Raw genomic sequence first — 12,981 nt, 5'->3', positions numbered from 1 at the left:
GAACTTTTCGTGTTTGGAGGACAAAGAATGCTGAGTTGCATCCAAAGAACACCATACCTACTGTGAAGCATGGGGGTGGAAACATCATGCTTTGGGGCTGTTTTTCTGCAAAGGGACCAGGACGACTGATCCGTGTAAAGGAAAGAATTAATGGGGCCATGTATCGTGAGATTTTGAGTGAAAACCTCCTTCCATCAGCAAGGGCATTGAAGATGAAACGTGGCTGGGTCTTTCAGCAAGACAATGATCCTAAACACACCACCCGGGCAACGAAGGAGTGGCTTCGTAAGAACGCATTTCAAGGTCCTGTAGTGGCCTAGCCAGTCTCCAGATCTCAACCCCATAGAAAATCTTTGGAGGGAGTTGAAAGTCCATGTTGCCCAGCAACAGCCCCAAAACATCACTGCTCTAGAGGAGATCTGCATGGAGGAATGGGCCAAAATATCAGCAACAGTGTCTGAAAACCTTTTGAAGACTTACAGAAAAACGTTTGACCTCTGTCATTGCAAATAAGTTCATTAAAAATCCTACAATGTGATTTTCTGGAGAGAAAAAAATCTCATTTTGTCTGTCATAGTTGAAGTGTACCTATGATGAAAATTACAGGCCTCTCTCATCTTTTTATGTGGGAGAACAATTGGTGGCGGACTAAATACTTTTTTGCCCCACTGTATATACACACAGAAGTATTCGGTCCCCTTGACTTTTTCAACATTTTGTTACTTTACAGCCTAATTCTAAAATTGATTAAATTGTTTTTTTCCCCTCTACACACAATACCCCCATAATGACAAAGCAAAAATAGGTTTCTAGAAAAATTGTATGATATATATATATATATATACACATTTTTTAAAGTATAACGTCACTGTCAAAATAAAGGTTCAATTAAAAATAAATCTACACACATTGTCAATGGCGTATTCTTGTTTTGTCAACAAGTACCTGCAGCAGAGGCCAGCTGAAGTGGGGTCTCAGTGTAGTTATCTGCTCCATCTGGCAGGGCCCCCTCCATGCTGTCTCGACTATCCAGGAGCAACTGTGAGAGGAAGGGATAACAGGAAGACGGGAGAGGGGAGTGAATGAAAGAAACACGTTACTGACAAGTTCAGCAAGGCACATGCCTAAATGCCTCTCACGCTGGTATTCATCAGAATTATAATACCCACGATTCTAGCCATAATTTTATTCAAGCTATCACTTTTGAGTTGTGGTTTTTCAGTTGAGATTTAGTTTGTTGTCTAGATGCCTGATTTGAGTAAACATTTCCTCTGGGATTCTACAAACAAGAACTGGCTTTTTGCCAGAACACCTCCAAAACAAAGGTCATGTGATTTAGTAAGTGTGATTACAACCTCTGATGGTTTAGAACTTGAGGTAGTCATGTCATACAAGTACTTGGGAGCATGGTTAGGCAGTATACTGTCCTTCTCTCAGCAGAAAACGAAGCTGCAGGCTAAGGTTAAGACTTGGTTTCCTCTATCGTAATCACTCCTCTTTCACACCAGCTGCCAAAATAACCCTGATTCAGATGACCATCCTACCCATGCTAGTTTACGGAGACGTAATATATAGATCGGCAGGTAAGGGTGCTCTCGAGCAGCTAGATGTTCTTTACCATTCGGCCATCAGATTTGCCACCAATAGAGCATAGGTGAAGTGTACCTATGATGAAAATTTCAGGCCTCTCTCATCTTTTTAAGTGGGAGAACTTGCACAATTGGTGGCTGACTAAATACTTTTTTGCCCCACTGTATATATATTTCACCTTTATTTAACCAGGTAGGCCAGTTGAGAACAAGTTATAATTTACAACTGCGACCTGGCCAAGATGAAGCAAAGCAGTGCGGAAAAATCAACAGGGTTACACATAAATAAACGTACAGTCAATAACACAACAGAAAAAATATAAAAATCTATGTACAGTGTGTGCAAATGTAGAAGAGTAGGGAGGTAGGCAATAAATAGGCCATAGCGGCGAAATAATAATAATAACTTAGCATTAACACTCGAGTGATAGATGTGCAGATGATGATGTGCAAGTAGAGATAATATAGGGATGAGGTAGTTGGGTGTGCTTTATACAGATGGCTGTGTACAGGTACAGTGATCGGTAAGCTGCTCTGACAGCTGATGCTTAAAGTTAGAGAGGGAGATCTAAAACTCCAGCTTCATTGATTTTTGGAATTCGTTCCTGTCATTGATAGCAGAGAACTGGAAAGAAAGGCGGCCAAAGGAAGAGTTGGCTTTGGGGATGACCAGTGCAATATACCTGCTGGAGCGTGAGCTATGGGCAGGTGTTGCTATGGTAACCAGTGAGCTGAGATAAGGCGGGGCTTTACCTAGCAAAGACTTATAGATGACCTGGAGCCAGTGGGTTTGCAGACAAATATGTAGTGAGGTCTAGCCAACAAGAGCATACAGGTTGCGGTGGTGGGTAGTATATGGGGCTTTGGTGACATAACAGATGGCACTGTGATAGACTACATCCAGTTTGCTGAGTAGAGTGTTGGAGGTTAGTTTGTAAATGACATTGCCGAAGTCAAGGATCGGTAGGAAAGTCAGTTTACGAGGGTATGTTTGGAAGCATGAAGAAGCCTTTGTTTTACAAAATAGGAAGCCAATTCTAGATGTAATTTTGGATTGTAGATGCTTCATTCTTATGGGTACCTGGGATGGTAGCGTTCCACCTGGCCAACATCCAGTGAAATTGCAGTGCGCAAAATACAAAAATACGCAATTCAAATATTTAACTTGAAAATATGTGTTATCCATCAAAATAAAGCTTAACTTCTTGTTAATCCAGCCGCCGTGTCAGATTTCAAAAAGGCTTTATGGCGAAAGCATACCTTGCGATTATCTGAGGACAGCGCTCAGCAGACAAATCATTACATACAGTTACCAGCCAAGTAGACGAGTCACAAAAGTCAGAAACAGCAATAAAATTAATCAGTTACCTTTGATGATCTTCGTATGGATGCACTCACAAGACTCCTAGTCACACAATAAATGTTTTTTTTTTCAATAAAGTCCCTCTTTATATCCAAAAACCTCCGTTCTGTTGGCGCGTTTCGTTCAGTAATCCAATGGCTCAAAGTCAGTCACAACAGGCAGACGAAAAATCCAAATAGTATCCGTAAAGTTCGTAGAAACATGTCAAACGATGTTCATAATCAATCCTCATGTTGTTTGTGGTCCAAAAAATAAATAATATTTCACCCGGACAATAGCTTCGTCAATATACAAGAAAAACAAGAAAGGCACGCTCTCGGCCGCCAGCAGCAAACAGGTCTGGGGACTTTCCACTATCCACTTAGGGTGCTCTTACTCCCTCATTTTTCAGAATACAAACCTGAAACCATTTCTAAAGACTGTTGACATCTAGTGGAAGCCACAGGAAGTGTAATTTGAGTCCTAAGTCAATGGATACTGTAATGGCATTCAATAGAAAATTACAGACATAAAAACATCCCACTTCCTGGATGGATATTTCTCAGGTTTTCGCCTGCCATATCAGTTCTGTTATACTCACGTTATTTGAACAGTTTTGGAAACGTTAGAGTGTTGTCTATCCAAATCTACCAATTATATGCATATCCTAGCTTCTTAGCCTGAGTAACAGTCAGTTTACTTTGGGCCCGCTTTTCATCCGGAGGTGAAAATAGTGCCCCTACACTAGTGAGGTTAATTTGAGTCTGGAAGAAGAGTTACAGTCTAACCAGACACCTAGGTATTTGTAGTTGTCCACATAGTCTAAGTCAGAACAGTCCAGAGGAGTGATGCTAGTTGGGCGGGAGTGTGCGGGCAGCTATCGGTTGTAGAACATGCAACTAGTTTTACTTGCATTTAAAAACAGTAGGAGGCCTCGGAAGGAATGTTGTATGGCATTGAAGCTCATTTGTAGGTTTGTGTCTAAAGAAGGGCAAGAAGTATACAGAATGGTGTCGTCTGCATAGAGGTGGATCAGAGAATCACCAACAACAAAGGCGACAGCATTGATATATAGAGAGAAAAGAGTTGTCATGTTCCTTTTACCTTAGAGTGGCCTCTGTCTGTCATGTGAAAAGTGGCTTTGTCTGTCATGTGAAGAGTGGCTTCTTCTGTCATGTGCCTTTTACTGAAGAGTGGCTTCTGTCTGGCCACTCTACCATAAAGGCCCGATTGGTGGAGTGCTGCGGAGATGGTTGTCCTTTTGGAAGGTTATCCCATCTCCACTGAGGAACTCTGGAGCTCTGTCAGAGTTACCATCGAGTTCTTGGTCACCTCCCTGACCAAGGCCCTTCTCCCCTGATTGCTCAGTTTGGCTGCATGGCCAGCTCTAGGAAGAGTCTTGGTTGTTCCAAACTTCTTACATTTAAGTGATGGAGGCCATTGTGTTCTTGGGGACCTTCAATGCTACAGAATATTTTTTTACACCACTACAGCCAATGCTTGGCATTGCACATGGTGATCTTAGGCTTGTGTGCAACTGCTCGGCCATGGAAAACAATTTCATGAAACTCGTGACATTGCTTTCAATTTTACGCGCTACGCGCTCTAGCTGCTCTTGTATCGCTTCACGGCTGAGCCATTATAGCTCCTAGACATTTCCACTTCACAATAAATGCACTTACAGTTGACCGGAGCATACAGTTAACACTTGATATGATTTATTTACAGTCGATTCAATCAACTATGGCAGATAAGCAAACACATTTCACAGTCGTAGCAAGTGAAACCAAAAATGTGTTACCATTACCGAGTATGTTGTTGTAGGGAAAGTGTGTACTTGCAAGTTGATTATGTATTTTGAAAATACAAAATTCATACAATAACTATTTGGATTAAAACAATTCTTTGCTAAAGTATTTAGTATTTTATTTTGATACATTGGTCTTTAGAGTATTTGGTGATTTTAACAAGATAGTACTTTGCTCATCTCTGACTGTAAAGCCAAAGATATTTGGCATGACAATGAGAGACAAGGAGTTGGCAATTGTACGATAACACAAACAGGTTTCTTTGCAGGATGTATGCACTTAATGTAAAATGCTACCAATACTACACACGCATTTCAAACGCAGGTAAAAGAATGCAAGAAAAAGGAACATGTTACAACACAAGACAGGGGTTGTCTGCTTCTCTCCACACCATCCCAACAATATCCCACCTATTTATTTATCACTGTGTTCCCGGGGGACATATTGTTTGGAAGCACTGACCTCACTGTTGATGTCGGCCCCAGTGTCCAGCAGCATCTTAACCATGGCCTCGTCTCCCCGCACACAGGCATACATGAGTGGTGTCATCCCCTAGAGGGGAGAGATGGAGAGAAAAGGGGTGACAGATTCACAGTCACTTGCAGAGGTGAGTCTTACAGGACCATATGGTCCCAATTTCAGGGATTCAGTATTCCTAAAGTGTGGACACTGTACTTCTTCATCACAAGGTCGGAAACCCTAGCGACCTAAATAACTACTGCCATATATTAAAGCTTTTCGAATCATTGATAAACTCTCAACTTCGCTCCTTCTTAATTAACCAGCAAATGTATCCTAAATACATATTAACAAGGATTTTGACAAGGTCAAAGTACCAACTCAGCTGCATTCATTGACGTCAATAATATTGTATGCTCGCTAGATAAAAAGCAGCATTGTTTTGCCTTGTTTATTGACCTGTCAAAGGCACTTATTGTTATTGAACAGACTGTCTCGGTTGGACATGACAGCAAACAGAAATTACCCTATGGGCAGATGTATTGTTGCTGACTATCAATTCACAATTCCGTGAGGTCAGTAAACATGTACTGTGATGCAGCCTGGATTTGAACCAGGTACTGCAGTGACACCTCTTGCAGAAATCAAAACATAGTAAAAAATCTAAACATAGTATCCTATTGATTTTTCAAAGCTCTTACACAAAAACTCCCGTATTACCTCATTGCTAGTAACCTATGATACTGTATACCTTACAGGCTCACAGGAATGGCTAACTCAATATTCCTTCTATCACTACCAATTTAGATAAAATGGCCTTCAGTTTTTACTCGTTTGTTTTTTTTAAATTATGTTTTGAGGTTGAACTTTAGCAAATATAGTTCGTTAGCACGTAGGGCACACCAATTGGTGTCACCTCAGTCAGTATGTGTTATACCTGTGCTGATTTCTATGTCGTTAGTGGGAAAGTGTTTCACCTATGCTGGCCCAGGTGCTATTTAACCTCTTAAAGCAATATGGCAGAATTTTCACTTTTGGATAAATAGTGTGCCCAATTTCAACTTCCTGTTACTCATGCCAAGAATATAAGTTATGCATATTAGTCATAGATTTGGACAGAATACACTCTGAAGTTTCTAAAACTGTTTGAATCATGTCTGTGAGTATAACAGAACTTATGTAGCAGGCAAAACCCAGAGGACTAACCGTTCACTGAGTCCTCATTGGCAGATGATATTTCTTAGGAACCTGTTTTCAGTTCCTACTGCTTCCACTGGATGTCACCAGTCTTTGGAATTTGGTCGAGGTTATTCATTTGTGCAATGAAGAAGTAGGCCATCTAGGAACTGGGTAACACTGTTGAGAGTGCGCAAGACGTGAAAAGTAGCATCATTTGCTGTCTTCCTGTATTGAAAACAGATAGATCCGTCTACAATTTGATTGATTATTAACGTTTAAAAATATCTTAAGTTGTGTTACAAAAGTAGTTTTGGCAAAGTTTATAGGCAACTTGAAATATTTTGTAGTGACGTTGCGTTTTTTGGTAGCTGTTTTTTTCTGGATCAAATGGGTCAAATAAATGGACGTTTGGATATATATGGACGGAATTAATCAAACAAAAGGACCAATTGTGATTTTTATGGGACATATTGGAGTGCCAATCAAAAGAAGCTCGTCAAAGGTAATGCATGTTTTATATTTTATTTTTGCATTTTGTGTAGCGCCTGCAGGGTTGAAATATGCTACCCTCTTTATTTACTATTGTGCTATAATAAGATAATAGCTTCTTATGGTTTCGCCAAAAAGCCTTTTTAAAATCTGACATGTTGCCTGGATTCACAACGAGTGTTGCTTTAATTGAGTATCTTACATGTGTGATTTAATGAAAGTTAGATTTTTATATAATTTGTTTTAATTTGCCGCGCTGCATTTTCCCTGCTTTTTGCCCAAGTGGGACACGTCCGTCCCCTTTCCTAAAGAAGTTTTAAGCTCACGTGTGTCAAGGTTTTTACAGTATGTACTGTACTGGAAGTGCATGTCGAGCTTGTGTGTCTAATATGTGTAAGTGTGTATCTCTCGGACCTGCTCGCTCATGCTGTTGATACCATCAGGCCCTAGTAGGTTGGCCGCCTGTTTCATGAGGTCTGTCCGGCCACAGTTGAGCATGCGGAAACCCAGGTCCTGCAGAAACTTAGCCTCTGTGGACGCAGCATCAAGCTTCCGGTTGGCAAAGATGCAATCGTCTGCCCTGAGGGAGGGATAAGGATGATTAATACTCATGATTCCTTCAACAAATTGACATTTTACACATCCATATAGCATGTTGAATGCTACCATAAATATCAAATTGAGGGAATCATCAAAAGAGGGAATCTGCCACAAATTATGATGGATTCTAAAGATCTCATGTGGTGATCTGGTATATAACGCTACACTTGCTTTGTGCATTTCCCAAGGCAGTTTTAACACATGACAGTAATAGATATTCAATATTTTTTTGTATCCATTCAAGCTGTGTTTTAAATAGCCATGCTTTACATTAAAACAACCCAAACAATAATGATTAGTGCATATCCAGTACCAGTCAAAAGTTTGGACACCTACTCATTCAAGGGTTTTTCTTTATTGTTACTATTTTCAACATTGAGAATAATAGTGAAGACTTAAAACTATGAAATAACACATGGAATCATGTAGTAACCAAGAAAGTGTTAAAATGAAAATATGTCACAGTTGAAGTCGGAAGTTTAAATACACCTTAGCCAACTACATTTAAACTCAGTTTTCACAATTCAAGACATTCAATCCTATTAAAAATTCCTATCTTCGGTCAGTGAGGATCACCACTATATTTTAAGAATGCGAAATGTCAGAATAATAGAGAATATTTTTTTTTCAGCTTTTATTTCTTTCAACACATACCTAGTGGGTTAGAAGTTTACATATTCAATTATTATTTGTAAGCATTGCCAACTTGTTCAGGATAGGGGGCGGTATTTCCCCTTTGGATGAATTGCATGTCCATAGTAAACTGCATAAAAATCTGTCCTAAATTGCTAATATATGCATATTATTATTATTATTGGATAGAAAACACTCTGAAGCTTCTAAAACCGTTTGAATTATGTCTGTGAGTATAACAGAACTCACAGGCCACGCATTCTTCCGAACTAGTTTTGGGATCCTGAAAGTTGGGGCAACTTGAACGTCATCCCTTCCCAAACAGTTATGGATCTGGAAACACTTCCTATGTCTTCCACTAGATGTCCTCATTCAGTAGAACGTGGAATGCAGCATGTGCTGTGAACTTTGACCTAATGGGGTGAAAAACTGTAAGTGTCTCGAGGATCTTCATGTGCGTGAAACGCGAGCTTGGTGAAGAGTGGTTTGTTTGTTCCAATCAGCCTCAGACGAACACGGATGTCTCGGTTGGAATGATATTCGATCTGTGTGATTATAACATCCTAAAGATTGATTCTGCACTGAGTTTGACCAGTTTGGTCGACCTGTAATATGTACTTTGGAAGTTTTGATGCTGGACCAGAAGTCATTTTTTGGGCATTTGAGCTGAAAGTGGCAGCAAATGCAGCTACATGGACACTAGAATTGAACATTATGAAACAAAACGATTCATTCTTGAAGTAGGATCCCTTCCACTACATTCTGATCGAAGACCATCAAAGGTAAGGGAATATTTACATTGTAATTTTGTATTTCTGTTGACTCAAACAAAGCGGAGAAATATTGTTACGTCTGAGCGCCGTCTCAGATTATTGCTTGGTAGGCTAATTCTGTAACGTTAAAAAAAGACATTTTTGATAAGTTTATGAACATGGCGTCAATGTAAACCGAGATTACGGATATAAAATGCATATTATCGAACAAAACATAAATGTACTGTGTAACATGTCATTTTATCATTTTATATTTTCTGGGACAAAATGGCTGCCTCTTGTCTTTGTTTCGGTGGTGGTCTAACATAAATATGTGCTATGTTTTCGCCGTAAAACATTTAAAAATCTGACACGCTGGGTAGATGAACAAGGTGTTTATCTTTCATTTGAGGTATTGGACTTGTTAAAAAAAAAACGTTCCCATTTTAAACAAGCCGCTTGGTGTCCTCCGTCGAAATTATTGCGTAATCTCCAGCTGCGTGCATTTTACCATTTGCTTCAGAGGAGAAAGCCAACTGCCACAAATGATTTATCATCGAATAGATATGTGAAAAACACCTTGAGGATTCATTCTAAACAACGTTTGCCATGTTTCTGTCGATATTATGGAGTTAATTTGGAAAAAAGTTTGGCGTTGTAATGACTGAATTTTTTTTTTTTCTTAGCCAAAAGTGATGAACAAAACGGTGCGATTTCTCCTACACAAATAATATTTTTGGAAAAACTGAACATTTGCTATCTAACTGAGAGTCTCCTCATTGAAAACATCCGAAGTTCTTCAAAGGTAAATTATTTTATTTGAATGCTTTTCTTGTTTTTGTGAAAATGTTGCCTGCTGAATGCTAGGCTAATGCTATGCTAGCTATCAATACTCTTACACAAATGCTTGTGTAGCTATGGTTGAAAAGCATATTTTGAAAATCTGAGATGACAGTGTTGTTAACAGAAGGCTAAGCTTGTGAGTGAATATATTTCTTTCATTTCATTTGCGATTTTCATTAATAGTTAACGTTGCGTTATGGAGGCTATGAGCATGAGGCTATGATTACGCTCCCGGATACGGGATTGCTCGACGCAAGAAGTTAATGTGTGGAGGTTAAATATTTCTAAGAATATTTTTGCATTCCATGCGCCACCGTTTCAGATGAAAGGGGGGGGGGGTGTAGTTCCCGCTTGGGAACCCATGGCGTCAACAGGGATAGGGAGCAGCATTTTCACTTTGAATGAATTGCGTGCCCATAGTGAACTGCCTCCTACTCTGTCCTAGATGCTAATATATGCATATTATTATTACTATTGGATAGAAAACACTCTGACGTTTCTAAAACTGTTTGAATTATGTCTGTGAGTATAACAGAACTCATAGGGCAGGCAAACTTCCAAACAGGAAGTGGAAATTCTGGGGCTGGTTGATTTTCAACTCATCGCCTATTCACATCCAAATAAGATATGGATCTGTTCGCACTTCCTAAGCCATCCACTAGATGTCAAGAGTCAGTAGAACGTGGAATGAAGCCTCTAGTGTGATGTGGGACTGGATGGCAGCTATTTGAGTCACTGGTCTGGCAGAATGCCAGTTCCTGGTTACGCCCAGGAGTCATTATATGCCTTGCGTTCCATTACTCTGTAGACAAAACGAATGCTCCGGTTGGAACGTTATTGGATATATATGATAATAACATCCTGAAGATTGTTTCTCTACTTAGTTTGACCAGTTTATTCGACCTGGAATATAATTTTTTGAAGTCTTCGTCCGAGTTCGCCTGGACCAGCAGCAGCTTTTGGACATGTGAACTAAACTTGCTAGCAATAGTAGCTAATTGGGCACTAGTAATGGACATTATAGAACAAAACAACTATTTATTGCGGAACTAGGATTCCTTGCACTGCATTCTGATGAAAGATCATCAAAGGTAAAGGAATATTTATGATGTAATTTCGTATTTCTGTTGACTCCAACATGGCGGAGAAATATATTTACTTCTGAGCGCCGTCTCAGATTATTGCATGGTATGCTTTTTTCGTAACGTTTAAAAAAAAATCTGACACAGCGGTTGCATTAAGAACAAGTGTATCTTTTAATTATATGTAAAACATGTATCTTTTGTCAAAGTTTATAATGAGTATTTCTGTTATCTGAAATACTCATGTAATTACTCCGGATATTTTGGAGGCATTTCTGAACATGGCGAGATTTGTTTAAACCGAGATTTGTGGATATAAATATGCATATTATCGAACAAAACATAAATGTATTGTGTAACATGATGTCATATGAGTGTCATCTAATGAAGATTATCAAAGGTTAGTGATTCATTTTATCTCTAATTCTGCTTTTGTGACTATCTTTGGTTGGGAAAAATGGCTGTGTATTTTTTTGGATTTGGTGGTGATCTAACATAGATATATGTTGTGTTTTCGCTGTAAAACATTTTAAAAATCGGACACGTAGATTAAAACCTGTTAGAGATCGGGCTACTTTTTTCAACATTCTGTTAAAAATCGCGCAACATTTCAACGTCCTGCTAATCATGCCAGGAATATAGTATATGCATATGATTAGTATATGTGCATAGAAAACACTCTGAAGTTTCTAAATCTGGTTCAATGATGTCTGTGACTATAACAGAACGTGTTTCGTGGTCAAAATCAAAAGGAAACCTGATCACAAAATCAATCCACCGGTCTCTGAATTGTCTATTGCAAGGCATAATAGATAGGGATGGGCTTACAGTTCCTACAGTTTCCACACGATGTCGCCAGTGTTGTGAAATCTATGCAGCTAAATCCTTGGTCATCTGAGTAATAGGCACTTCCTTTCGTCGGGTACACAGCAGGAAAAAATGGAAGGGAGAAAGTGGAGTACGTTTTCCAAACTTGTTGCTATTGAATACAGATCGCTCCGTGATCAATTTGATCATTTATTAACGTTTACTAATACCTAAAGTTGGATTACAGAAGTAGTTTGAAGTGTTTTGTCAAAGTTTATAGGCAACTTTTTTCATTTACAAAAATGACGTTGCGTTTAAAAACGGTGTTTTTCCTGGATCTGACGGTCTTCATAAATGGACATTTTGGGTATACAAGGACCGATTTAATCGAAAAAAAGACCCAATTGTGATGTTTATGGGACATATAGGAGTGCCAACAAAGAAGCTCGTCAAAGGTAATGAATGTTTTATATTTTATTTCTGCGTTTTGTGTAGCGGCGGCTACGCTAATTCTTTTGTTTACGTCCCCTTCTGGTATTTCGGGGTGTTGCATGCTATCAGATAATAGCGTCTCATGCTTTTGCCGAAAAGCATTTTAAAAATCTGACTTGTTGGCTAGATTCACAACGAGTGTAGCTTCAATTGAGTACCCTGAATGTGAGTTTTAATGAACGTTTGAGTTTTAACGAGTGCTATTAGCATTTGGCGTAGCGCATTTGCATTCATTGTTGGCAAGGTGGGATGCTTGCGTGTCGGGTTGCCCAGAGAGGTTAACAAGATGTTTATCTTTCATTTGCTGTATTGGACTTGTTAAAACTTCTTGGCGCTACCCATCCCTGTCGCGGGATCATTTTCGTCAGCAACCGCTGAATAGCATAGCGCAACAGTCAAATAATATTATTAAATAAAAACACAGTTCCTTTTGTTCCATAAAGATTATTTTATATCCAAAATACCGACATTTGTTTGTCGTGTTATGTTCAGAAATCCACAGGAAAGAGCGGTCAAGACAACGCAGACGGAAATTCCAAATAGTCTTCATAATGTCCACAGAAACATGTCAAACGTTTTTTATAATCATTCCTCAGGTAGTTTTTAAAATATATATTCGATAATATATCAACCGAGTGTGTAGGTTTGTCAATAACAGCGGGAGGAAAAATGGCGGCTTTACTCTGTAGCGCAAAAACTCACTCTGAGAGCCCCCACCTATCCACTTACACAATGTAGTCTTTCACGCTCATTTTTCAAATATATGCATATTCTAGCATCTTGTCCTGAGACGTTCCCATTTATTCTGGGAACGTAATTCTTTCAAACGTAAAAATAGTGCCCCCTAGCTTTCAAGAGGTTTATGTGTGAAAGTGAAATATTAAAAAAAAAATTTTTTGAATTTCC

The 12,981-nt window shown here is 39.1% G+C and overlaps 1 protein-coding gene across 1 annotated transcript in view; it reads right to left on the bottom strand.

The window, feature by feature from the left end:
• The window catches only part of LOC135516071 (ankyrin repeat and BTB/POZ domain-containing protein 3-A-like), a 166,736-nt gene that overhangs the window by 41,734 nt on the left and 112,021 nt on the right, over nucleotides 1-12,981 (bottom strand). Inside the window, exons 5-7 of the mRNA XM_064940076.1 lie at nucleotides 7,281-7,446; nucleotides 5,202-5,291; nucleotides 946-1,039 (exon numbers count right to left, since the gene is read on the bottom strand). Of these exons, the coding sequence (XP_064796148.1) occupies nucleotides 946-1,039; nucleotides 5,202-5,291; nucleotides 7,281-7,446 (350 nt within the window). The remainder of the gene's footprint in view (nucleotides 1-945; nucleotides 1,040-5,201; nucleotides 5,292-7,280; nucleotides 7,447-12,981) is intronic.

The sequence above is a fragment of the Oncorhynchus masou genome, chromosome 27, assembly GCF_036934945.1.
Source record: "Oncorhynchus masou masou isolate Uvic2021 chromosome 27, UVic_Omas_1.1, whole genome shotgun sequence".
NCBI classification, from domain to species: domain Eukaryota; kingdom Metazoa; phylum Chordata; class Actinopteri; order Salmoniformes; family Salmonidae; genus Oncorhynchus; species Oncorhynchus masou.
The sequence above is the reverse complement of the archived record's forward strand: the minus strand, read 5'-3'. Positions and strand labels throughout refer to the sequence as shown.